The sequence below is a fragment of the Euleptes europaea genome, chromosome 8, assembly GCF_029931775.1.
Source record: "Euleptes europaea isolate rEulEur1 chromosome 8, rEulEur1.hap1, whole genome shotgun sequence".
NCBI lineage: Eukaryota > Metazoa > Chordata > Lepidosauria > Squamata > Sphaerodactylidae > Euleptes > Euleptes europaea.
Genome location: NC_079319.1, coordinates 27,631,339 through 27,658,832, shown reverse-complemented (window position 1 = coordinate 27,658,832; position 27,494 = coordinate 27,631,339). Strand labels below are relative to the sequence as shown.

General features: G+C 42.4%; 1 protein-coding gene across 1 annotated transcript in view; it reads right to left on the bottom strand.

Moving 5' to 3' along the window:
• Positions 1–2,660: 2,660 nt before the first annotated feature.
• Positions 2,661–27,494, bottom strand: part of RAD54B (RAD54 homolog B) — a 45,639-nt gene continuing 20,805 nt past the window's right edge. Inside the window, 12 exon segments of the mRNA XM_056854887.1 lie at positions 2,661–2,860; positions 3,697–3,897; positions 4,193–4,259; positions 6,607–6,868; positions 7,636–7,811; positions 8,970–9,260; positions 11,082–11,221; positions 13,275–13,482; positions 14,728–14,953; positions 17,449–17,611; positions 19,192–19,467; positions 20,605–20,892. Of these exon segments, the coding sequence (XP_056710865.1) occupies positions 2,661–2,860; positions 3,697–3,897; positions 4,193–4,259; positions 6,607–6,868; positions 7,636–7,811; positions 8,970–9,260; positions 11,082–11,221; positions 13,275–13,482; positions 14,728–14,953; positions 17,449–17,611; positions 19,192–19,467; positions 20,605–20,892 (2,498 nt within the window).

Sequence of the window (27,494 nt, the reverse complement as noted above, 5' to 3'; positions counted from 1 at the left end):
TTCAGTCTTTTGAGAGTTAAGTCTGGAGAGTAATATTCACAAGCAACCTCAGCTGAGAGGTACCTCTTTTGTTATGTGTATGGTTAGGGCAATGAAAACATATGTACCATAAATTGTTCATGTTTTTAAATAGAAATGACTAAATTTACAAGGAGGAGGAGGAGGAGGAGGAGGAGGAGGTTTTTATATGCTGACTTTCTCTACCACTTAAGGAAGAATCAAACCAGCTTACAATCAGCTTCCCATACCCTCCTCACAACAGACACCCTGTGAGGTAGGTGGGGCAGAGAGAGTGTGACTAGCCCAAGGTCACCCAGTCGACTTCATGTGTAGGAGTGAGGAAACAAATCCAGTTCACCAGATTAGCCTCTGCCGCTCATGTGGAGGAGTGGGGAATCAAACCTGGTTCTCCAGATCAGAGTCCACTGCACCAAACCACCGCTCTTAACCACAACACCGCGCTGCCTCTCTTAGCCCACTTGGAAAGCTATAAATAAGCACAGTGATCACTATTGCTAGAGTTTTGGGGTGAACTACATGCTACAAGGAAATTGTGGGGTTTATTTGTTTACTCCATTTATACCCCACCTTTCTTACCAACAGGGACCCAAAGTTGCTCACATCATTCTCATATCATCCATTTTATCCTCACAACAACCTTGTAAGGTAGGCTAGACAGAGAGCACATGACTGGCCCAAGGCCATCCTGGGAGCTTCCATGGCACACAGGGAATTTGAACCTGGGTCTCCCAGATCCTACTCTGGCACTCTAACCACTATACCATACTGGCTTTCTTTTTCAGAATCCTGTTGCCTTAGCACTGCTGATGCAAGGATGGGCGTATGCAAGGGAGAGCTGGTACTGTCCCCAGTGCAGAAGCAACTGGACCTCCTGCAACAGCATTCTCCGAGGTGGTTTTAAAGGGTCTTTTCCCCCAGCCAGCCTCAGAAAACAAAAGTGAGTCTGGCAGGGGGAGGGGGCAGAATTGCAGGGGTGGCATTTGCTAGGAAACGTCAGGGGGTGCAGGATGGGTTAAACATCTCTTCCCTCTTACTATTCCCCCACCCTCAAATTCCTGTTATCGCAGGGAGCCCAAGGTTGTTCTACCCAGAAGCTACAGCAATAGAACAAAAGCGTGCTCAGACCACAGCATATCCTGTCTAGAAGCATTCTTTAAAAAAACAAAAAAAACAACAGCCTTTATTTTTATATTTCAAATGATATAGCAATCTGTTTTCATCCATGTATCTTTAAATGCTGTTGTAACTGCCTCAAGTTGCAGTGAATTCTAAGAGAACCACAGCCTCTAAACATGGCAAAAGGCGACATGGTCGTGGAAAGTTGCTGTTTGCAGAAAAAGCAACTAATGCAGACATACCAAAGAGTTTTCAGAAATCTCTTCTACCACTCCATGTGAATGGGGGTACAGTAATATGAAGCAGCTTGATATTGTATCAGACCTGTGGCTTGGTTAACCCGTTATCATTGACTCTGACAGCAGCTTACCAAGACCTCAAGCAGGGAGGGGGTCTTTCAGGGCTCTACTTCCTTTTAAAGGAGACGCTGGGGATCAAACTAGGGATCTCACTGGGGTCAAAACAAAGCTCTTCTACTGAGCTGAAGAAAGCTCCACTGCAACATTTCTTAAATCATCCTGGCACCGCTTTGGAAAAAGGTGGAATTTGAACCTGCATCCCTATGGACACATACTGAAAACACCATAGGAGAGCCAGCTTGGTGTAGTGATTAAGAGCGGTGGTTTGGAGCAGTGGGGTCTGATCTGGAGAACCAGGTTTGATTCCCCACTCCTCCACATGAGCTGCAGAGGCTAATCTGGTGAACTGGGTTTGTTTCCCCACTCCTACACCTGAAGCCAGCTGGGTGACCTTGGGCTAGTCACAGCTCTCTCCAAACTCTCTCAGCCTCACCTACCTCACAGGGTGTCTGTTGTGGGGAGGGGAAGGAAAGGTGATTGTAAGCCGGTTTGATTCTTCCTTAAATGTCAGAGAAAGTCGGCATATAAAAACCAACTCCTCCTCTTCCTCCTCCTCCTCGTTAACCCATGGCAGCAGTCAGACCGCACGATACGAGTGGTAGATATGTGATATTAACATATTAAGCCCTGTGGCTACAGGGGAACTAAGAGACATTGAAACATATTTTAAAATTAACAACAAAACCCTTCACAAACTGTGCAGAGAGCGATGCCATTCGGCGATACCAGTGTCAAAGGGAATATCCAAATAGATGCCTGGGATACAAGCAGAACACTGCACATGAGAATCGCACTGGTATGGCTGCACTGTCTGGGGGAAGCATTTCATCTTCACAGGTCACACAACAGTGTGCATTATTATATGAAAAGCCCTTCTGGTTACAATGGGAAGGAGACTCTTGGATGGAGTCGGCCCCAAGAACGAAATGACAGAAAACTTTCAACGTAAGTGACCAACAAGATTTTTCCTCCCAATCATAATTTATTTAAGAATTAAAAAAAAAAAGCATTAACCTTATTATATGCTCTTAACAATCCCTGGCAATCCTAATATTTCATGTAGCTTGAAAAGTTATATATTGATGAGCAAGTGAGCAAGAGCACGCTGTAACAATGTTACAGACAATGCTACAAGAAAATCTTGCCTTTTTTAGGAGGCACCTCTCAATTGGTCACATTTTGGAAAATGAACGTAATATTTCCTTTCATTCTTTCGAGGAAGGGACCAGGCAGGTTCTCATGCTCCCCAGACAGGTGTTTCCACTGCATCAGCTGTGACATGGACAAGGTTTTTTTGGAGTTGAGTTTCCCATTGCTTTGGCCAAGCTGGCAGTCTTCCCATACAGAAGGTTTTTCTGGAAGTCCTGAAAAAAATCAACCCAGAAGCCAATGAAGAAAATCAACAGAAAATCAACAACAAACACCTAGCAAAATTGTGAACCAAGAGCAACATAGATTCAAAAATGATGGTGTAAGACAATGTGAAGTTCCTGAATTTGTCAACTGCTCATGGTAGGGGTACAGGTCTCCTGATACACTCCTCAAACAGCACTTCGCTCAGCTGGTGAGAACTTACTGGTGATCCCTGGCCTGAAAAGTATCCGGCTGTCTTCAACCAGGGCCAGGGCCTTCTTGGCTCTGGACCCAGCCTGGTGGAACGCCATGCCTAGTGAGATCAGGGCTCTGCGGGACTTGAAACAGTTCCGCAGTGTCTGTAAAACTGAGCTGTTCCGCCAGGCATACGGTTGAAGTCAGCGGCAGTTTCCATCCTGCTGGCCTCCCTTCCCTTTCCCTTCTTGATGGTTTGTTTTGTTATGTGGTTCACTTCTCCCTTAGTATGGTTTTCCCGTCATTGTTTTATGCTGCTTATAGTTGAGAACGCCTGGTTTTGAATTAATGTATCTGGTTTTAATTTTAAATTATGGTTACTTTTTAAATTGTACTGAAATTGTGAGCCACTCAGAGCCTGACCTGGCTGGAAATGGGCAGCATAAAAATCCAACAAATAAAATTTAAAAAAATTAATTCATAGGGTTGCCATAAATCGGAACCAACCTGACAGCACATAATACACACACACTCACACACAAACCAAAAGCTGCTGAAGTCTGCCAATCCCAATTGCTCCCAATCAATAGGGCCAATTTGATCTGAATTGTGTACCTTGTTTGAAAGGACACAGATATGAAATAGGACTCACCTTGATCATCTTTCTTTCCCATGCACTTACATTCCAGCAGATCATGGGTAACACACTGTGAATCTTCATGCAGTATAAAGAGATTTCTGAGTTCTTCAACAGAGAAACGGATGTGTTCAGATCCCTTGGAAAGGTCTACAACAGCCCCAGACAGACCTTGCTTGCTGATCTGCCTCTGATAGATTTTCTCTTCAATCGTACCTGCATGGAAAGCATGCACGTTAATCCAAAATTCTGTAATAGTCAGACATAAAGATATTCTTCGCAATCGTTGCTTTTTTAAAAAAATATATTTTTATTTGAAATTTTCAAAAAAAGAAAAACACACATTACATAATCAATCATATAATCAATCTTCCAGGGAGTTCGATTTAAATTAAACATTCATATCATGCTGGACATATGTTTAGTTAACTAACAAAAGCAATCGTTGCTTCAAGCCTGTATTTCATAGTAACCAAATCTGAGTAGCATTTATAGTTCTAATAGGGCAGACCTGTTGTAAGAAGCCTGTAGATATGTACTGTATGCCTCTGTCCATCTCGCCACACTCTGGCCATGGCCTGAAAGGCAATGAGACAAGTAAATATCTTTGAAAGGCTACTGCATATGCAGACATATGGGCTGAGACCAAGAATATGGTGATTCTGCACCAAGGAAGTTGAATTCTGTGACCTGAATAGATAATGTTAGTTAGTGTAACCTCTGCTATTTTGCTTCGTTTGTTCTGCCATAGGGAGGGGAAAGGGGCTATCTAGAGCCTTGCAGCCACCACTGGAAATCTTATTCAGCAATTGCTCTGGCTTCCAAGATTCACCGTATAAATGCCCCGTTTTTGCATATTTTAGGGGTTTGCATTGCCCCATGCCAGCATGGTGCAGTGGTTAAGAGCAGTGGTCTCTGATCTGGAGAACTGGGTTTGATTCCCCACTCCTCCACATGAGCGGCGGAGGCTAATCTGATGAACTGGATTTGTTTCCCCACTCCTACACAAGAAGCCAGCTGGGTGACCTTGGGCAAGTTACAGCTCTGTTAGAGTTCACTCAGCCCCACCTACCTCCCAGGATGACTGTTGTGGGGAGGGGAAGGGAAGGTGATTGTAAGCCGGTTTGATTCTTCCTTAAGTGGTAGAGAAAGTCGGAATATAAACCAAATCTTTTTCCATGGTATTCTGGGCAGTGCTCGTGAAGTTTTTCTTTTAAGGTTAAGACCAGCACTTTGAACTGTGCCCAGAAAGGAACATCTTCGCAGGTACAAGGGGACAGAAACTTGCCCTGGTTTACAAATTGAAGCAGTAATTCTCAGGTAGCTGGATTCAGCAGCTGTGACCCCATTCTGTGCTTTTATTTGTGCCACCTCAAAATTCTGGTGAGCACATGCACAGTCCTGGATATGTACTTAACTAAAACTGGTTTGTTCATAAGAGATAAAGAGATACCCCAAACAGCACACAGAACTCTGTGTAAGCAATATCAGTATCAGGACATCCTCTGACTATGCCAAGTATTCCCCAACTCTGATGCACATGAGGCTGTTGCAGCTCCTGCAGAGGCCCCTGTACGTGCACTGAGATACCATGAAACGTGGCAAGGTTGAAACACATTTCCCTTAATTTGGATTATTAAACCACAAGTGGCTTTAAAAGGCAATTTAAGAAAATTCACGTAACAACACACAATATATAATATGTATCGATCAAAACCAAGGATCCCAAACATGGTGGCCTTGGGCAACATGAGCCTGCCAACACCTTTCCTGACACCTGCCAAGTACCTTTAGAAATCAGTGGAGCTTCTTTGGACTCCAGTGGGGCTTTTGACCATCAAGGCTTCTGATTGACTGTGAAGATTTTTTAAGAAATGCTTTGGCAACAGTTGTCACCCCAGCACAAGGATCTTTACTAGGTTACTGAAGGTAAGCTGTGTATATGCAAGAAAATATTTTTAAATAATATATTCATTTAAAAAAGCATCCTGTTAAGCAGAGCTTCTGACTGAAATGCTGGAGTTACTCTTAAGCATTCTGCATAACCTCCCTCCCTGGCATGTGTGGTTGGCTCCACCTCCCACGGCAGTCCTTTTGTCATTGGAATGGACTCCCAGGGAAGTCACTTTGTGGTTGCCCCCCACCAACCTACATCAGCATTCCAAAGGTGCCCACATGCTCAAAAAGACTGGCGACCCCTGATCTAAACAGATCGTGTTAGTCTGTGTCAACCTACAAATATTTCACCAGCCTGGTAAGGGGAAACTGGAAGAGCATCGCCTGGTTGAGACTCAGAAATAATAGCCAGTCTGTCAGTCTGATCCTTGTGCTTGCATGCTCCATCTTCCCATTGTGTGTCGGGATTCCCTCCCACCCTCCGTGTTTGTTGGCAAACCACAGTTTGTCATTACATCCAATGTGGGAAACTGTGGTCTGCACTTGCTTCTCAAAAACCACCTATAAACTGCTATTGCCTCTTTAAAGTGGACAGCATCACATTTGCAGTTTCCCAGGAGCATGTAAGGGAACCCTTGCAAAAGAACAAGCTGTATATGTCTCTGTAAATCTTTATCAAAGCATGCAGCTTACACATGAAGCTGCCTTATACTGAATCAGACCCTTGGCCCATCAAAGTCAATATTGTCTACTCAGACTGGTAGCGGCTCTCCAGGTTGTCAGGCAGAGGTCTTTCACATCACCTACTTGCCTAGTCCCTTTAACTGGAGATGCCAGGGATTGAACCTGGGACCTTCTGCATGCCAAGCAGATGCCCCTCCCCATGCCACAGACCTGCATATAAAATGGGAACCTCAGATTGGAACAAAGCTTTGAAACATATTGGTATTGTTAAGGGATCACTGCTACACATTAAGGATGACTTATGCAAAAGGTACTTTCACCCAGATATGAACATTTAGTACATACCTGAATATCAGTGGCTGGATTCCAGTCAATATCATATAGGATTAAGTGGGATGCTCCAATGAGGTTCAGGCCCACACCACCTGCCTTTGAACTCAGCAGAAAGACAAACGCTGGACAAAAATTGCTATTAAAACCATCAACAATCTGTTGTCGTTGGGAGACAGGCGTGTTGCCATCAAGTCTTGTGTAGGAATATCCATACCGCTTGCAAACCTCTTGCAACACATTTAGCATCTGGGTGTAATTAGATACCACGACGACTCTATCAAACCAGAACACAAATAACTTGTTACTGGTGGATGAGGGTCTTCCATGTTTACTGAGCAAAAGCCTCCAAGTATATGAATGAGAAACTGCCCCACCAATGAGTATCAAGAAGTGTGCCTGGAGTTAAAGAAATCAAAGCTGAAAAGCAACTTGTGCTACGACCAACAACAATTGGGGGGGACAGGGTCTAGGAGCTCCAGAACATCACATCTCCACTTTTCAAGCAAGTTTCGTATCAAGAGAAACAACTTGCATATCACCCTAGGGGAATATTTTCTTCTATTTTTTTTGTTAATGACTTGTAAGGGAAAGTAACTGTACGCTGAAGGCCTATGCAGATGATACCATTAGAAATGGCAAATACTGGAATTTTACATTTCAGGACAATAGGCAACCATTTTAATATTTATGTATTGATATTGTAAATATAATTGAAGAATGTGGCATATATAAAACCCACCCGTCTTTAGCGATTACAGGAATTGTTTTTGATGAATGATGGGCTATAACATTGTTGACTTTTATTTATATTACCATTTTGCGTTGATTGTTCTTATGTTTATAACAAAGACACACACAGAGAGAGAGAATGCAAAGGTATACACTTGATCCACACACTAGATGATGGGGCTCTCGGCCCTCCTCTGCCAGGCAAACTGGATATTGGAAGCTGGGAATATCCAAATGGTAAGCTGAAAGAAAGGGGCTTAGTCCAAGGAGTCAGCTGCATTTCAAGGGAAGCCAAGGAAACCTCTCTCCTACCTTTCCGAAGGGCTGCGTTCACGAATGTTGGCCAGCAGCTGAGTCAGCACCTGCAATTTTCCTGAGTCCGTCTCCAAGAAAGACATTGGAGTATATTCGTCAGAAAAAATGCCAAGCAAACCCTCGCAGAGATTCAGTTTTTCTTGTTCATCACAATTTAGGTTATGTTCTTTCTCCTATTAAAAGTTGGAAAAGTTGGGTGGCCCTTATTAAAAAATGTTTATAAATTCCAAATGTGATAGCCACAAGCCTTTCCTAAAACATGAACAGGAGCTGTAAATGATTTAACCAGGCCTGCCCTGGAGAGATTATGTAATGATACAGACAAAAACTATGAATCCAACAAAAGCAAAGAACCATTTGAAGGCTGGCCTTGCATTGACCCTTGTGTTTCTGTGATGCCTAAACCTTGATTATTACTGGTAGTAAAACACTGTGAGAAGATACTGTACTCCTTTGTGAGAGGCCTGATAAACTAATAGAGACATCTCAGGGCACCTTTCCTTCAAGAATCTGAAACAGAGGTGGGATGGAGTATGGAAAAAACTTCAAGTGAAAATAAAGTCAGTCGCTCTAAACTTTTTAAAAAAAAATTGTCATCAAGTCACAGCTAACTTATGGTGACTCCATAGGGTTTTCAAGGCAAGAGACTTCAGAGTTGGTTTGCCATTGCCTGGGACAGAAATCAGATCAGATAATAAAGTCTGCAGGGAACTGAATTGATATTAATAGGCAATCAAACTGGTTTCAATGTTTGTCAACGTGAGGCATCCTGTAATTATCTTTTACACAGAATGAAAGCCGACGTACAATATAACGTTGTGGGACAGAAGCTTTTGCAAGTCCATTTTTTGTTGGATGAAGTGGGTCTGAAGAGATTATCACTAATACCCTCCTCACACGGTGGAATGACTAATAACTGAGCACGGATATCTGAAAAAGTCACATGTACAAAATGGGTCAAGAGCTTGGGGAACTTGTCAGTTACATTAGGTTAGTATATATATCTCCATTGTTCCATATGACATTAGTTCTACAATATACTTCTAGCACTGTTGTGATTACATGTATTCCTACTGTTCAGTATATATTTATTGCACAGCGTGACATGTTCTATGTATTTCTATGATCGTTCAAATTGTTAAATCGCTGGTTTTTTAACACAGTCAATTGTTTTTACGTGGATCTGTTTGGTTATGTTGGCTGCTGCAGAATAATGCAGATATCGAAGGACTTAGTTGATCTGAATGGGCGGGGGGAATCTAAGAAACATAAAATTCCTTTCCCCAAAAAATCGTCTACAAATCTGTAATGAAACCATGCGCAATACAAACCTTTATTGTTTTGAAGAGGAGCCAGGGATGGTTGCAAAGTTTTTTCAGAGCCCCAATACATATTAAATGGGGGCTGTTCTCTAGGCTCCCTTGCAGGCAAGATCTGACCACCTGAGAACGTAGCAGCCTTCGATAGAGCTCAAGCTGCAGGGCTGTTGGATGGCAGAAAAGGATGCTCTCCTCCTTAGGAGGGAGAAATTTGCTGATTGCCCCTTGGGTTCTTCTCAGAATAAAGAGTCCAGTCAGGCGGGTGAGCTCTGCTGCCCTTCTCTCCCCTAGTTCAATTTCTTCCTAGGGAACAGAGGGTCAACTTAGTTCATGCAAGCAGGCTCAACTGAATTGTGCTACAATTCTCTCTCTCTCTCTCTCTCTAAAAGCCAGTTCTGTAGATCCCATGTCACTCTAGTGATAGAGAAATGCAATCTGGGGGGCAGTTAAGATACTAGGATCACCAGGGACAAGAAACATGTTTTGCCCCCACCCCATTCGTGTGTCTTTACTTTTTCATGTGTAAAAGCAAACAGGTGTCATTTACTCCTATGGGGTGCCTGAGGACACTGTTGTAGTGTAGGCAAAACTTGCCCTGCGTTTCTAAGAGCGGGTGGTCCACCCCCAAAAGGCCCTGCAGAGGGTGCTGTCTCTCTTTGTGCAGGGAGGTGCCTCACAAACACACATACCACCCAACACAATGAAGGGCATTTTGGAGCTGCTTTCAGTATTAGCTTGTAGCAACCATCACAGAAGAGTTAGAACTGGACAGAAACATTTGTGTTGAGTTATTTTGAAAATCCAGCTGGTATCCATCCACACAGTTCTGAAAATGGAAGAACACTCCTGTCTAAGAGGCTGAGTGACTTTTGCTGATTCTTTTTCCCCACTGTAGACCCTCACTTTGGTTCCTGTGTTATTCCCAAGGGTCCATTGACCTCAGGGGGCAAATTTTTGCAGGAGCTCAAGGGGAAAGAAAAACAGTCCCACTTCACATTCCATTCTGTGAGTGGATCTTGTTGGATACAATCACTATCACTAAAGCTTTTTAGGCTTACACACACACACACTAAAAAGCGGCTAGTCAGCACTTACTGATCCCAAAGATCTATATGGTAACGTTCAGCACAATTCATTTATATCTGGTATATAGACTTTGGTTATGGGAAGAATGAAGATAAAGTGACTTATGAAAGTTCATCAGTAAAACACTAATGTAGACTTGACATTCCTAACCAATGGATTTTTTCCACTTCAAGGTATTTCTCAATTTATGTAATAGTACTCATCTGTGTTCTTCAAAATTGGACAGAAACATCACAATTTCCCATTAAATAATCTGGCAAAAATAATCCCAGTTCTTTAAGACAGTGGCAGGAAGTAGCATCGATGAAATTTAGAATCTGCATCTGGAAACGACAAGCCCTGTACACCTTAACAACTGTGCTTCTGTTCTTTCCATATCTGTAGCAATTTTTACATGAGCTGTGAGGGAGGCTACAGATAAGATTCAGGCACTTTCATACCCTTGAAAATGTTTCAGGAGCTCCAGTTGCTACAAAATGCGGCAGCCAGATTTTCATCTGTGCCTAGATAATAATATACACATCATATTATCCCAGTTAACTTAACAGCAGCCTGTTTTCTTTGGGGGGTCAATTCAAGCTGCAGGTCATCATAAACAATCTGGGACCAGCATACGTAAGAGGTCTCCTTCTACCATGTGCTCCCACTGAACAGTTGAGATCTGCCAGACAGCTTCTTCCTTGTGTACCCACACGTGTTGGGGGGTAAAGTAGGTGGTCACAAGGGGAAAGTTTTCTGTAGTGGCTCCTAGCTTATGGAATTCCTGCCCAGTGGAGATTTGCCTGGCACCTGGCCTTCATCGACAAGCTAAACTTTCCTGTTTATCCAGGCTTTTAACTGAGGCTTTTCTCCAAGTGGTTTTATGTATATTTAGTCTTCTTTAATTGTATTTGATTTTATGTTGTATAGTTGTAAGCCAGCCCTCTGATGCCATTAAGGGTGACTGTGTGGGACAGAATTATTAATATATAAATATATGTCCCTTGATTTCACATAGTCCCACTCTCTCAGTTCCATATTTTAGTGTGGTCATCATACCGTTGTTGCCGAAGGCTCTCGCGATCTCATAATAGGTTCCTCATATACTTTTCTGTATGCAGACAAAGGACCAAGTATTCCAGGATTTACAAAGTCTATTAATGCATAAAATTCTTGCAGATCATTTTGTACTGGAGTACCTTGGCAGACAAAAACATAATCAAACATGAATTTACACCCCCCTCGCAAAAGTACAATTTCCTGAACTCAGTTACATTTTAATTCATTCCAATGTAAAAGAAGCACAGAATATGAAAGCGTGAATAGCCATTCACAAAAGCCAAACAGCTTTCCTGACCAGATCTTGTCTGTCATATAAACTCATAATTAAATGTGCAAGTGTCATAAAAAATACATACTCCAGTGCTATGAACCACTTCCAAACATAGAAGAAAAAAGAGGGGAATGGAACCCAACCTAGAAAGCAGAAGCTGGGTATCCAAGGTTGGGTGGGATAAATAAAATATATAGATAATGAAAATATAATTTATTTAAAGCGCTATGTCAAGATAAAAAATATTTTAAAAACATTAAAACAGCATTATTTTACCAGATTGATAATTTCACGTATTTTATAGGGGAGACTTATACAGCCCAGCATAACAACTTGAGACAATCTTACCAGATGTTTGTATAATTGGTAATATATTATACAATCTATATACATGCGTGGTCTGATACATATTGTCTGTATATGTGTATATATATCTGTAAATGTGTGTGTGTTTTACCTGGTTTTCAATTGACCACTGAGGAAGGCCAAACAGGCCGAAAAGCGTCTGGCATGTTGTTTTAGATATCAACCTTAGGAAATGCCATTGTGCTGTTTTAACATTTTTAAAATAATTTTTATCTTGACATAGCACTTTAAGTAAATTATATTTTCATTATCTATATATTTTATTTATCCCACTCAACCTTGGGTACCCAGCTTCCACTTCCAAACAACCAGGGTAGTTTCCTGTGTTGGACATTACTCCTGCTTGTTAGTTCATTATAAACAACCTTCCTTTCAACAGGTCAGATTCCAACACTGTGTCTACTGGGAAGCCAGAGGTCAAAAGGCAGACTGTCGAGAGACAGTCTTGTATCAAAGCCAGGGTCTATATAGAAAGTCTGGAGAAGTAAAACTACAATACGAAAAGGTCAGGATAAAACAGGAAGGTGCACAGCAGCCAGATATGAACAAGATTCCTTATCCCAGTCCGGATTGTTGGTTCATCTAGTTCAATATTACCTAGAATAGACAGTGCTGTAGAGGCAGGGGCCCCCAAGATCTCAGGTAAAGAACACCTCAACATCTGCTACCTGAAATCCCTTTAATGGAAATGCCAGGGATTGAATCTAGGTACTTCTGCATGCAAAACTCTATTATTTAGCCATGAACCCACCCACGCACCCCCCAAAAAACTGAATGAATGTTCACTGGCCAAAATCCACTTTATCAGCAGCGAGTTATTCTTCCTCGGATTGAGTAGGAAATAGCTCTGGCATATCCAGCTGCCAGCATTATTCGGGCATTCCTCCAAGGCTGGCAGAACTACCAGTGCTGGCAGGGCAAGAGAAGCACAGCTGCATGTCATCCACATACTACAGATGCAGCAGAGGCTGAAATAGGCTGTGTTTCTCCTCTGATATTCAAGGAGGAGTAATTCAATATCAGGGAACATTTTATAGGACACAGCATAAGGAATGTTAATCAGCAGAGTCAAGAGGATGAAAATTGCTACAGAATGATCTCAACCTTAAAAATTCTTAACACTGCTATGCCTATGATTTAATTTAGAATTAGATTGACAGATGCCTAACTCCACTCCAATGGAATCTTTTCTTGATGCTTTGGCACTGATCATTAACAGTGTGATATTTCGCTGGCTGAGCATTTGCCTAAAGAGATGCTTGTGGCTGGCTCTTCCCCATACTTATCATAGACAGGTAGGGTATGAGAGCCAACCTATAGAACACAGCATGTAACCCATTACTATGGATCACACAAGACTACAATTAAGGTGATTAACACTAGTAATAAAATAATAAGTAAAGATTAAACAGGGGGGTTAAAGGCCAGTGGTTTTTTTTAAAAAGCTCTTACTTTTTGTGGCTTGTTTCTATCCTTAATTTTAATAATTTTAATCCGTGAGTTGACTTACTGGCCCACCTGTTGGCCCATGAAAGATTTCTTAAAACATTCACCTGTAAGAATAATTCTTCTTTCACAAGGTAGTCTGGCAAGGGCAGCGCTGGTCTTAATGGAGGTGTTTTTCAAACGGTGTCCCTCATCACAGATTATGAGACTGAACTCATTCTTCTGAATTTGGTCCAAGGACCGCAGAAGCATCTCATAACTAATGACCAGGACCGGATAAAGGGGAGAACTGATGAACTCTTCCACCTTGTGATCCTGAAGATAGTAAGGAGAACTATCAAGCTTTGGGGAATCATCCAGCGCAATCATTTAAATAAATCAGTGAGTGTGTATGTATAGACAAGTGAGCACACACACAAATATCCCCACTATTATAGAAACTCACATACTGTACATTCTGCAAGTTCTTCCCAGTAGGGGCACTGTTGCAAGTTTACTGCCCTCCCTTCCTCCACTGACTGGAGTAATCCACTAATATTATGGAGGAGACTAAAGCCATTTATGCAGGGTCAATTCTGATGCTCGCTCAAAGCTACTTTTAAAAATTTGACCTTTAAAATGACTATTCATGGTCCCGATGCAAGAGGAGAAAGTCAAACAAATTCCACCCCCCACTCGCTTGCTCCTTTGTTCCTTCGTTTGCATAGCCATTAGCAATCGACGCTTGCATAGCTAAGCCGGGGCTGGGATTCTTCATGTGAATGCTTTGAGGTCGGAGCAGAACAAATACAAAAGGTTGCGTTAAAGGGGCTCTTAAGAAATGCGAAGCAGATATGTGCCGGCTTCGCAGTGATGTCTGGAATGACAGTTCAGTGTCAAGAAATAAAAAAAATATGTGGGGCGCTTCAGCCTGCTAATTACCAAGTATAAATGGCCTAACAGTGCAATCCTATGCAGAGTTACTCCATTCATTTCAGTGGGCTTAGACTTAGAGTAACTCTGCATAGGATTGCACTGTAAGAGAATGGACTGAAGCATGACCACAGCAGGAAGCACAATTCCTGCACCAACACTGTTGTGCCCATTTTCCCACACACCTTCCCTAAGACATGTTACCCATGCAGATGGGTGTGTGTGCAAATCTCAAAATACTAATTTGCAGAGGTTTAGAAGCTCCTTATTGCTCAGGAGTAGTCAAAGTGCTTTCATCTCCTGCACAGAATCGGAGCCAAAATCTGAAATACCAAACCCAGTTGTTGGGTTTATAAGTCCCAGAGTAGTTCCATTAACCTCACTGCAATCTCACTGGTAATATCTCAGAGTGAGCAGGAGTTAGATAGGCTTGGAGGACAACATCCAAACTGCTTTATCCCACATGGTGAAATAGCAAAAAGGCGATACTCAGAACAATAAAACAAATAGTAAAACAAGCTGCTAACATGTTGCTGTAGAACTTTTTTTTTTAGTTCTCAAGCCTCCCAAAAGAACAAAACTAAAATGCACTAAACAGCCAAGAAAGTCTCCAGGACAGCATGTGAACATTATCCCTCAGTATCTTACCTGATCAACTAAAAACACCTTGAGTCTTTCATTTCCCAGCCACTTTTGAAATTCTTTTCCCCAGTTCTTCACCAGGCTCCCAGGAGTGACTATCAGGACTTGTTTTATTACAGGCTTGCATCCATAGGGCCCCTGACGCAGGAGAGTCCAGATGAGTGAAATGCACTGCAGTGTTTTTCCTAAGCCCATTTCATCGGCAAGAATAGCTCCACATCTACCACTCGCTCTGCAAAGCCATAATTATATTTTTCATACATCTTGAAGGAAACAAATACCCCCATTTTTCATACGCTTCATACTCCATTTCATTAGAACAAAGAACCATAAACTATGCCAGAACTTTGTTAGATCATGAGCAGCTATGTCCTAAAACAACCCAACACAACTTACACAAGCAGCCTACTTATATTTTTGCTTTTGTCAAAAATATAACACCACCTTCCCTAACTTTATGGAAAAGCACAAAGCTGTAAAGTTCCTGCAGTTCTATGCAAAATTCACTTAGCATTCCTCTTCATACCAACACACCTTGGATTTCCGTCTTTTAGACAGCACCTAAGTGGTAACTGAATTAGGGAATCATAGAGCTAGAATATTCTTTGCTCCTCCAATTGCTTCCTCCTTAATCTGGTGTAATTCTACGCCTGGTAATGCAGATTCAACCTTAAAATCAAACTGAAGACTTCAAAACAAAAATGTTGTTATTATTATTATTGACAGAGTTGCTTTTATTATATATAAGCAGAGTCTTAGAATTTCTCCAACATATTTTTTTTAATTTGATTTGTATGCCGCCCATTCCTGACTAGGTCAGGCTCTGAGCAGCTGAGTGGGGCTACATATTTAGAGAGTGGTCACTTTGGGGGGTTTGCCTCAAAATTTTGAGAAGGGACACTATTGATCTACACAATATATAATTACATTACCATCCTTAAGATATATGAAACACTGAAGGCACTTTGACAAGACTTTCTCATTTTTCTAGATCTTCAGCCCTTTGAGCATTTAGGCAGGGTATAGATATTTATGCAAATCAACTGACAAATTTCCTTAGCCAAGCCAGTCAAACCACCTGAAAACAAGTTGGAATACTCTCCCACTCCTGGGTGCACAGTGCCAGCCTCTTGGATGTCAACAGTGTGAAAATCATTGCTCCAGCAGTTTATTCCTAACCAACCTATACATTTGCAGACACAAAATCAGAAGTTGCATCTAGGCAGCCTTGTCACTCAAGTTACAAAATGGCCAAGAAAAAGATGTGACAGGATCTGTGAAACCTGCCTTGCTCTCTCCTACTCACCGAGATATACCAATGCTGAGTTTGGCTGGATTTTAACTGTGTCTTTAAGAGTACATTTAAATCCGGCCATTTGTCCGTGGAATTAAAGGTGGCATATACAGAGTTTCCAGGTGGCTTCACAGCCAGTTAATGACCAAATCTAGACCTGCTCACCCAGCCTGGTTGCTGTATCCTGTACCTTCAGACCAGGGATTGGGGAATTTGGGCTTTACAGGCAGGAGGGCCTTAAGAGTGACATACGCTGAGCTTGCTCCGAGCTTTCAATAGAGGTCTTGGCAAGAGTCCTTATTTACCAGTGATGCCTACATGTTAGGATGTAGAGCTTTTGCCAAAGATCTCTGACAATATTCTTCTGAACGAAAGGCAGCTCCAGAAAACCTCAAGGTGGAATTCCTGCACAGCAGCGACTACAGTGATGCCTTCATTTTTGTCAGCATTCTCTTCCAGATTTTGGCTAAAGCTGTAACCACTACACCACGCTGGCTGTCAAGGAATAAGAGCAGGATGACATATTATGATCACTATAGGAATGCCACCTCGAATGGCATCATCTGATTTACCCATTATGGGAAACACAGGCTGGGTTCAGTGTCCCCACCCTCTTTCATGAATAACAGTCCCACCTGAGCAGGGGGTTCTCCTCGATTCCCTGGTAAGAGTTGTCCAATTTGGATGGCAATTGTGGCACATGTCAAGAAGGCGTTCCAGCCTTCCCCTTTGCACCATTTTTTTGGACCTGAAATGGTTCCAGGGGGTGCTATTTGATCTGTTGGGGAAACCCACACATGAAAGCTTGGTAGCATACCCCCAGGACCATTACAGGTCAGGAAAATGGTGCAGGGGGGAAGGCCAGAACCCCTTCTCCACACATGCCACAGTTGCAATCCAAATTGGACAACGCATGCCCAGGAACTGAGGGGAACCCCCAACTCACATGTGACTGTCACACAGGACAGAGGGTGGAGAATCTGTGTTCTCCAGAAAGTCTATGGACTTTTTGGACTACCTGGGTCTATGGACTACCTGAGTTTATGGAAAGTTCTTTATTCTTGCCACATGATGTGACATCAGTGCTTTGTGAGTTGGCAATTTCATACCTTCATGTGCAGAAATGTGTCTAGTTCATAACACTGTGTCATTGGGAAGACCCTGGAAATGTTACAGGTAAAGGGCAGAGACCTTGCTGCCTGGATGTTCATGGCAACTTTCATATGCTGAGAAGCTCTAAGGATCTTTTACAAAGGCAGCCGGCCTCTAGTATTTCAAGATTTGAAAAAAAGGAAGGCATATTATTTTTATGCATTGCTGCAGATTATTGTCAGGGCAAATTTCCGCTTCTATACCCTAAAATTAAGTCATACAGAAGCCACTAAAAAAAAAGAAGTACACAACTGAAGTATGCAAAATCCTTGCCCTCTTACCTCATTCCTATCACGCATTCATAAAGAAATATTACTCCTTCTCGCTGGTGCGGCCGAAGATAATTTACAACGTGAGGATCTACGACCACATCCACGATAGGCAAATCCACTTTATTGAACATCTGCTGGTGATTTAGGGTTGGGTGTGGCATAACTAGGCAATCTTAAATTTCAAACACAGGTATTATAAATACAAAATTATTGTTTAATAAGTAAAAGCTATTCAGTTTCCAGTGGGGAAAAAATAAAACTGTGAAATATTATTTTGTTTCTAACTCAAAGGTTAAGTAAACCAAAGTAATGAGGGGGGACTACAGTATTATCCAAATAGCTTTTACTATAGCATTACATAGTAAATGCGGGAAATTAAAGTTTATAACATATAACATAGTCTTCGCCTGAAGTCTCCACCCTCTTTTCCTGAAGAGGAGAAGACTGGAGAACAGGAGAAGACTGGGAGGTGATATGATAACCATCTTCAAGTACTTGAAGGGCTGTCTTATAGAGGAAGGTGCCAAGTTGTTTTCTGTTGCCCCAGAAGGTCGGACCAGAACCAACAGGTTGAAATTAAATCAAAAGAGTTTCTGTCTAGACATTAGGAAGAATTTTCTAACAGTTAGAGTGGTTCCTCAGTGGAACAGGCTTCCTCGGGAGGTGGTAAGCTCTCCTTCCCTGGAGGTTTTCAAGCAAAGGCTAGATGGCCATCTGTCAACAATGCTGATTCCATGTCCTTAGGCAGATGATGAGAGGGAGGCCATCTTGGCCATCTTCTGGGCATGGAGTACGGGTCACAGGGTGTGTGTGTGTGTGGGGGGGGAGGTAGTTGTGAATTTCCTGCATTTGCAAGAGGGTTGGATTAGATGACCCTGGTGATCCCTTCCAACTCTATGATTATATTACAGCCATTATTTCTGGGGTCAAGCGCACATCTTTATCCTTGTTTTCCCCTTCTGACAGAATTGTGGCTAAACACTAACTCCAGTGACATGTGATCAATAAATGCAGATGTGCAGGTTAACTGGAGTTTGTTTTCCCTGGATGATGGGGTCAACTCTCAACTTTCTTCCTAGCCTCTCAGGGTCAAGCATGTTGTTTAGAGTCACCTGGCAGCATCTTACAGCTTGTTTGCATATGTTTCCAGGCAGTTTCCATGCTCGCCCCAGTCCAAATATTGGCTTTCCATAATATAGGAATCTACCACATGCCCTTCCTCCCATCAGTTCATAGTGGTGTATGTAGGGAGCTCTGTTTTATCCTCACAATAACCCTGTGAGGTAGGCTAGGCCAAGAGTTAGTGACTGGCTAAAGGTCACCCAGTGAGCTTCATGGCTGAGAAGATATTTGAAATCCACCTTCTAGTCCTAGTTAAACACTCTGACTACTATACCACACTGTCTTCCCCATCACTACTTGGTTCCAACGAATTTCCTTTGAGAACAGCTTGGCTCAAGGGCTACTGCATGACATTTGGGGCGAATAAAAGGTTATCTTTTCCAATCAGACTAACTGCAGTCAGTATATCTGTACTCATCTGTTACTAGTGAGGTGCTTTTCCAAAACCTGCACATGACATCATGCGAACTTAGCTAGTACTGTTCCAGTAATAATGCTCAACTTGATCTGTTGCACAGTGAAGGGCAAGAAAAAACCCTTTAAAATCTTCACTACCCATTCAATTTCTTTAGGAGAGTTTAAAAACAGAAGTAGAGACGGGTTAAGCAGAGTAACATTAAAAATCCTCACTTGGTGCACATGGATCATGACGAGGTTTACAGTTCTGGGAGCCTTTGAGCAACTTTTCTTGAGTGCAAACATTTTTGAGAGGGTTACAGAACGGCTTCACGGTAGATTTCGAGAAATTCAACGTATCCACTAGAATCTCCCCAGCAGTCTGAAAACATTTGCCACTTTGGAAATCCTCTTCCTGAATGACACCCAGCACTTCAATTTCTTTGCCTCCAATCTTGAGAGTCTGACCTTCATCGAGATTTTCTAGGTCTTTGGCTTTGTATCCAGTGCCTATGAGAAGTGAAAAATGTACAATGATATAAATTTTATATTTTTATATTATGTGTGTGTGTTGATCGCTGGAGAGAGCTGTCCTAAGCAGGTCTACTCAGAAACCTGCTCAGGTCTCCTGCCTACTGAAACTAAGCCTAAACAACTGTAACAGAAATGAATACAACTTCTGGTCTTGCTTGCCCTTTGCCTTTATTGCTTCTCTTACGTTAATTTTTATAGGGGAACGTTCTCGGGCCAGAGACCGGCCTTCTACTCTTAAAGGCACCAAAACAAAATGGAGGCATTAAAAGTACTTATTGCAGGCTGCTTCAAGATTTGGCTCACACTTTCAAATCAAACACAGCTTCTGGTGCCTCCGCCTGTTGTCTTTCAGTTCCCACACAGATTATGTTGGCTGGCTTTTCTTCTCCCCAGGGCTTTGGAACTTTGCCTCTTCCAAGTTCCAGTCCTCATTTCTTAAGGACCCACCGGCTTGCCTTTGATTTGTTCCTCCTCAGGTCTCATGACCCTTCTACTCACTCCAAGACCTTCTGCATGTAGGGTTGCCAGCCACGGCTGGCAGCTGGTGAAAGATTGTGAGGGCGGGGACTTGATTTTTCAGCATTGTATCAATGCCACGATGTCATTTCTGGTGTGACCTGGAAGAGACATCATTCTGCTGGAGCAACATTCAAGCATTCACCCAAAGCTCTATGGTTTAACCATAGAGTTTTAGGCAAATGCTAGAACATCACTCGACACAACGACCTCACTTCCAGGTCATGCCAGAAATAACATAATGTCATTGCTGTGACACCAATCACTCTCCCCATTTCCCCTAGCATTTCCCCCCACCGTCTAGGTGAACAACAGAGGGCAGAGTCAGCGGGTGGTGGGAGTTCTCTTGCCAAAGCAGGAGACCTGGTCTCCCTATCTGCATCCCATGTCCTTCTCTTCAGGATTCGAGCAACTCAGCCAATAACAGAGACTCTTCGGCCTTTCTGTGACATTAGACAATTTAGCCAGTCAAAGGTACCATACGAAATTTCTGAGGACTTTACAATAAAGACTATATGAGAGATTATCTTCATTTCATTCAAAAATACGTTGTTTTGAGGCCAGTGCCTATATTCCATGCATGCTAATGGTCATTACCTCTTCCAATGTCTTTGCCTTCCATGTCTTTCAGTATTGCAGATTTCCCCTTCACAATAAGAACAGCATCGCCTTCCCACTTCTTGTGTTTTTTCTTTGAGATCTTACACCACACGACACTGAAGTATTTTGTGAGGCAGCTTGGCTCCTCTTGCTGACTTGAAACCTCTGCTGCCCCTGTGCATGCCAGCCCTGTAAGGGGGACAAGACACATCAGGGAAAGTGAGAGCTCACAACGGATCCCTCAGTCGCAGACTGAGCCCAGCTCTTCAACTGAAAGAACAGGTATTCATAGCAACAGACCACTGGCTCACCCGCCTACCAGTTTGCTCCTTCAGGTAAGCCATCCATTGTAATTCGTAACAGTGCTACATGAACAGTGTTTATCCATTCATTTTCCACCATTAATTCTTGATGACAGTTGCAGGGTGCAAGCCAATCAGCACCCAGCAAAGCTGGCTTCTGCTACAGACTGTTCCTCCCCACCACCTCAGAGCCTGACAGTGGAATAGGCGCATTTGATTTTAGGGGGTGAGGCTGTTTCTAGATTAGCTCCACCGTTCTAGCACACTGACTAAGCACGCTGAACTATCAAGGACTGTGTTTGCCCATCTAACAGACAGAAGCAATTTTTTAAAGGTATTGGAACTGGAGACAACACGCTTCCCATTCAGAGTTGTTGGCAATCTCCTTATAGACTAGTGAAAGATATTCTTGGAAGGGGAAGACATAATCTTTCCAAACCACATTACGTAAGTCTGATTTACATAATGTAATCCACTCAATAATTCAAGCAGGAAAGTAACATTAGAGTCCAAATTTAACAGGTTTTGTGCAGCAGCCATCATGCGCATCAAAGATACACACTCTGCCCCAGTAGATAATCTTCCCTGTATACAGGGACCTTAACTTTAGTGGAAGTTAAAAACAAGACTTCCAGAACCTCATAATTCAAATTCTAACCGATCCAGGGATATAAATTATTTTATTAAAATTATACTGTCCTCTTATCCAGAGCAGCTCAAATGCCATCAGCAAATTACACACACATTCAAATGGTAGTCATTTTTTCACATAAAACCTATTACTACTTTAATGTATCTTGATGAACAAGATGTTTGATATCTTGCTTTCCATAATGGGGTTCATACTTGGTGCTTTCACACATGCCGAATAACGCACGTTCAATCCACTTTCAACGCACTTTGCAGCTGGATTTTACGGTGTGAAACGGCAAAATCCGCTTGCAAATGAAAGTGGATTGAAAGTGTATTATTCAGCATGTGGGAAAGCGCCAACAGTTAGGCAACAGTACAAGAGAAAAAAAGAGCAAGACTCACACAAGTTTGGGGAGCAGCAGTTCAGAGCTGGAAAGCCCCCAAATATCTAATAATGTATTCTCTAGACTGTACCCGTTTTGTTTTCCATTTCTCATTCTGAAATACTTATCCATGCTTTCACCTGAAGGCAGAACTTCAAATGTTCAGGCAGTGCTGAAAAACTAGAAAGTACTGAGCTTCCTTGCCATCTCCCACTTGGAGATATTCCAGCTCTTTCTTCCAGCTGAATGCAAGCCCTTGGCCACTGAGTTAGCCCCGCTTCAACTTGCTCGACATTTTCTCCTGCTCTTGGTTCCCATCCTTGCTTGCCTGTTCAAGGCCTCTTTCTCCATCATCAACCTCTGCTTTTACTGGACTGACCACAGAACAAGCCTTATCTTTGAGAAGGATTACACCTAACTGGTAGCCTCTGAACCTGTATCACCAGTAGCCCTGGGAGGCTTTTGACACAACCACTATTAAGGCTGTGAAAAGATCATTAGTTTTGAGAGATGTGATTTGTGACATTGCCCATAGCACCAAGGACTTGAATCCTTTGGGGAATATCAAATTCAATTCCCAGTGGTCTGGGACATCATGGAAGGACTCTGCCCTAGACTCATGAACCACAGCTGGCCCAAAGTCAAGTGTTCAGATTGCCAAGCAAATTCAAACCAATTTTTAGTAACTTGGTTGATAGCATAAAAGGTCTAGGTAACAATCTGATGGGGAGGGAGGGGGCAGGGCCCTTTCAATGGCTGTTTTGGCCTTTGAGGGAGGAAACGCTGGGCCAGGCCTGGGAGCAACCACCAGGCTACCTGCTATGACCTGACTCACCTATGCCTGGCTGTGTATTACTGCCCACAGCAGCCACCATATGAAAACCAGTATGGTACAGCAGTTAAGAGTTTCACGTTAGGATCTAGGAGACCCAGGTTCATATTACCAGCCTACCATGTAAGCTCACTAGGTGATGTAGAGCCAGTCATTCTTTCAGCCCCAGTCCATACTTTCAGCCTAACTTATCTCTCAGGGTTGTTGTGAGGATAAAAAAGAGAAGTGAATGATGTAAGGTGCTTTAGACCCCACTGTGGAGAAAGAAGAAATGAAGTGAAGAAATAATAAATATAGCTGCAGATGGGGAGTCAGATAAAAAGATAGGCTGGTGAATGACTAAGAATGAGAATGAGGCACGGAAAGAGGATATGACCATGAATGGACAAGATAGATCTTTCTATCTGGGGGCTTGCCAGGAGAGAAAAGGGAAATAATATGGGGAGGGAGATACAGGAGAAAGTGATGCACTCCCCCACAAGTCCTTGAGAGATCTCTACCATGCAAGTGGGACTCACCCAGCAGCCAGAGCTACACAACTGGGCCATAGTTTTCCTAGGTAGAGGCTGAGAGGGGGAGCTGAAGACAGAGGGGCAGATAAAGGTATGTTGGCTGTTGAGTGGAGAGGAAAGAAGGAAGCAGGAAAGAGGGAGAGGCTATGGAGACTGCCAGGAAGGAAAAGAGGAAATAGTAGAGGAGGGGGGAATGAGATGCCTCCCTACAATTCCTTGCAGGTTCACACTTGTTTCTTCTTTAATTTCCTCTTGGAGAGAAACTGACTGGCCAAGAAGCTGTTTGCCATCACATATAGTCAATTTCACCACTCCAGTTAGTTGTATGCAGGGGAATTAGGATGAGAATCAACATGCCCCCAAATGCACATATACTGTAGCAAGGCTCTGCAACCATCCCATCACATCTGGACAGTTATCCAGTTATTAATAGTGGATCAAGACTAGAGCTACAGTAGCATAAGGTGAAACGTTTGGTCCCGTTTCTCTTCAGAAAAGGCAGTTTAAGTCAACATCTGACTCATACTACTGAGAATGGGCTCCTGTAAGAAACCAGAAGTTAAATATCCTAAATGGGGTAAAATACTCAAGATTACTTATCACTGATCAGCGATATTTTAAATGTACACCCGGGTGATTTATGGTGTTAAAAGCATGGATTCTTTAATACAATGGTTTAATTACTTTCTAGAACTAGGACCCACTAAGCTGCATTAATGCTGTCAATATGGAAGGATATTAATTAAAGGGGGAAGTTGGTCTTATGTAAAAATGTGAAAGACCAGACAAAAACTAGAAAAATTCAGGAGGAAACACCTCCCCATTTTTTTCTGAGGCCTTTTTTCTGATGGAAAAAATTGGAATTTTGGGGGAGTACTGAAAAAACTCCTATGAAATATTTCCTATGAAATGAGTGGAAAGCTTTTAAACACAAAGTGGTCATGCTGTCGACATACGTAGCTCTTAAATCCAAGATGCATTTCTGCAGCTAGGATACTTATTTTTTATGAGGGGAGCATGCAGGGCTTTCATTGCTTCTCAACATTTGCATGCCTTATGTCGTCCTTTTGAGCTGACGTGGTTGACTTTTTCAACTCTCTCTTAAACCACTGTGATGCTTTTTCCCACAGACTGGGTAAAAAGTAGCTTAATGCCCTACCTTGCTGGAGGGGAAAAAATATCAGAAGGTGATAAGGCAGAAACTGCACCAAAGCCTCAAAGGAAAACTGAGCTTCATAGAGAACATAGCTCTCTCTCACCAGATAGCAAAAATTCAGGTATATGTGCTAAGATAGCACAGGACACATTGGCCTGCAGTTCTCTCTCAAGTACTGGGTATATTTGCAATTTTGCTTGTATAAAACTAAGCCGTTTATAACGTTTAAATTCCATAAATATATCAAATGAATGGAAAATTAGTTTAGGTTTGATAGGAAATAATAATTGCATATATTTCAACCCCCTCACACCAGTCTATTTATCCTATTAGTCAAGACAATGTTGACTGTTCTGAAATATTACTACCCTATCAAGATCCAGGAAAATAAGCTCTCTTAAGCCATTTACAAGTTTTATTAAAGCCAATTTCTTTCAAGGATGAAAGATCTCAAATAAAAAAAATGCAGGTGGGAAAAAATAATACAAGCCATGCTCCTTGAGCAAAGGTAAGAGGGATAAAGGCTGAATGGGCTAAACTAAACAGGATTACATCCAGGTAATCTTCTCTTGCCCTGTCTTCTTTTTTACATGGCTACAGCCTTTGCACATACGAGACACAACAGAAGTATTCTCTACAAGGACCTTCCTGTACAGATGCCAAAGTCAAGAGTCTTTTAGCAGGAAACTGGTCTAACCGGTAGTGTTAGGCAAGTATTAGCAAGCAGCCCGGCTAACAAACAGGCAGATAATTTCATATTTAAAAGACAGCAACATTCAACAGCCGAGTTGCATGACAGACACGGCTCATCGTTGTATTCCGTTTGTGTCTCTTTCTCCAAAGGAGCTCAGAGTAGCACACATAGCCCTCTCCGTAAACCTATGAAACAGGTTAGGCTGAGAGACAGGGAGTTGCCCCACAGGCCTGCCACCAATTTCTTACTCAGTATTAAAATGTAGTGCGCCTTTACAAACACAAAAGATAAAAGCAGTTTTTACATCACAAGGAAATATTATATTCTAGTGAAGTACTGTCAAGGTAATATAACACATTATGTTCTTATAGTCTCACAATATATTCCTTATTTTGTTCAGAATGGCAGGGTCAATAAGAGAACTTCACAGATAAGTGAGGTTTTGAACTCAGGCCTCCCTAGTGTCTGTCTGCAACACTGCGAACAAAAGCATTTTTGAACTGTGGCTTTATTGCCAGAATTCCTAAGTGCTGATAATATTTTGAGTTTTCCCTGTAAGATATGAGTCAATGGGCAACATTTTCCCCTCCACCCCAGTGCAGATGTAACTTTCCAAAGCTGTCTTGACAGAGATTCAAGTTCAATTCAGATAACAAAGCCTGGGAGAATCTTTGGTTCACATGTTCCCCCCTCCACTTGCACATAGCCAAGTAATGACTTCTGCTTCCACAGAAAACCAGTCTGGCATTATATCTGAATTGGTTTGCATTCTCCCTGCAAACCAGCAAACAGTGCTTTATTCCCAGTTTGGAATCCTGGTTTACATGGAAAGTGCAAACCAATTTCAATGTATGCAATACGAACATCAAACTGCAGCTTAATGTGAAAATAGAAATAATTGATTCGATTGCCACGACAGATTCACAAACACAGCTATCCCACCCCCCACCTCGTTCGCCACTATAGTTGAACCAACCCTAAGAATTCTTTTCGTCTTGCCATGCTGAATCTGAAGGAAAATTTAACAAGCACCTCACCTGTGACATCTGAACAAAGCACAATAGAGACACAGACTCTGAAGAACTGCTCTTCCGGATTGGAAAGGTTGCACAGACCAGGGAAAGGCAGACTTCGTCTCCGGAAGGTACTTTTTCAAGAGCCTTGGGAGTTTCCAGTCACAAAATGATAGCTCAGTGAGTAGAGCCAGGCACAAGATGGTGGTTCATACAAAATTTACAGCTTTTCAGAGCCGGTCGACACTGCATGGGTAGAGAATCCTGTTCTCTGCTCTTTTCCCAAACCAAACCGTCACCTCCACCCCAAACGGTAATTTGCCCTGCTGGGGTAAAATAAGCAGTTCTCTATTTTCCCCGGAAGAAGAAAACAGCAGCTTTGATACAGAGGGAAAGAGCCAACAGCATGCTCATTTCCCACCCAGAGTGTGAAAGAGGAGGGTGGACGGGAAAGGGTGCAGGTCCTGTCATTTTCCCATTTAAAACAAGATGTGTCACTTTTCCATTCAGACCAAACGTGTGTGTGTGTCCATGTGAAAAGATGTGATGGTAGCTTTGAAGAGCTACTTTTAATTGCTTTGACAGTGAAGGATCACTTCTGCCCACCCCAGAGTTAGATTACGCTTAAATGGCAGTGGAACCATGGCTTCTGTTGACTTGACACCATTGTCTGTACCCTCACAACAGTTGGTACATAATCTATTCTACAGCCTCAAGGTCATGTTCTCATCTCTTGCTTACTTGCTGTGCGACCAAATGAACATACATGGAGTCAGCCCATCGGACACCTTGCTCAGTAGTGTCTACTCGGACTGGGTCTTCAGGGTCTCAGGCAAAGAAATGTCTTTCCAACATCTGCTACATTGGAAGTACCAAAAACTTAACCTCATATGGTCTACTGCTGAGTTATTGAGCAGTTTAGTATTTTATTTTAGATGGTCTCTCCAGATAATACATCACTTACAAAAAGGCACGAAAGTAAAAATATGAAGGTCCTGAGGAAGCTGGAAAACAAACTCCCCACCACCACCACCACCTTGGCCTACAATGGGAATATTAGGCATTACAGGAAAAGTTGGAAAAACCTTTTATGAAATGCCCTATTTTTTTCCAGAACGGAGCCTTGTTTACTTACGTGAGGGCTCGTTCTGTTCTGGGATCGAAGGCATCTTGCAGACTGTGGGTTTTACCATCATGTGCCCAGGGAGGCAGGACTAAAAATTTCACTTCCTGTCTTCCTGGGCGGGAAAACCTCCCAATCCCAGTTTTCGGACTCGCCAAGCTAAAGGAGACAGGTAAGTGCAAGGACCAACAACACTATAGGTACAAGAAACAGGTATTAATAACAGAAGCTGAAAAAAA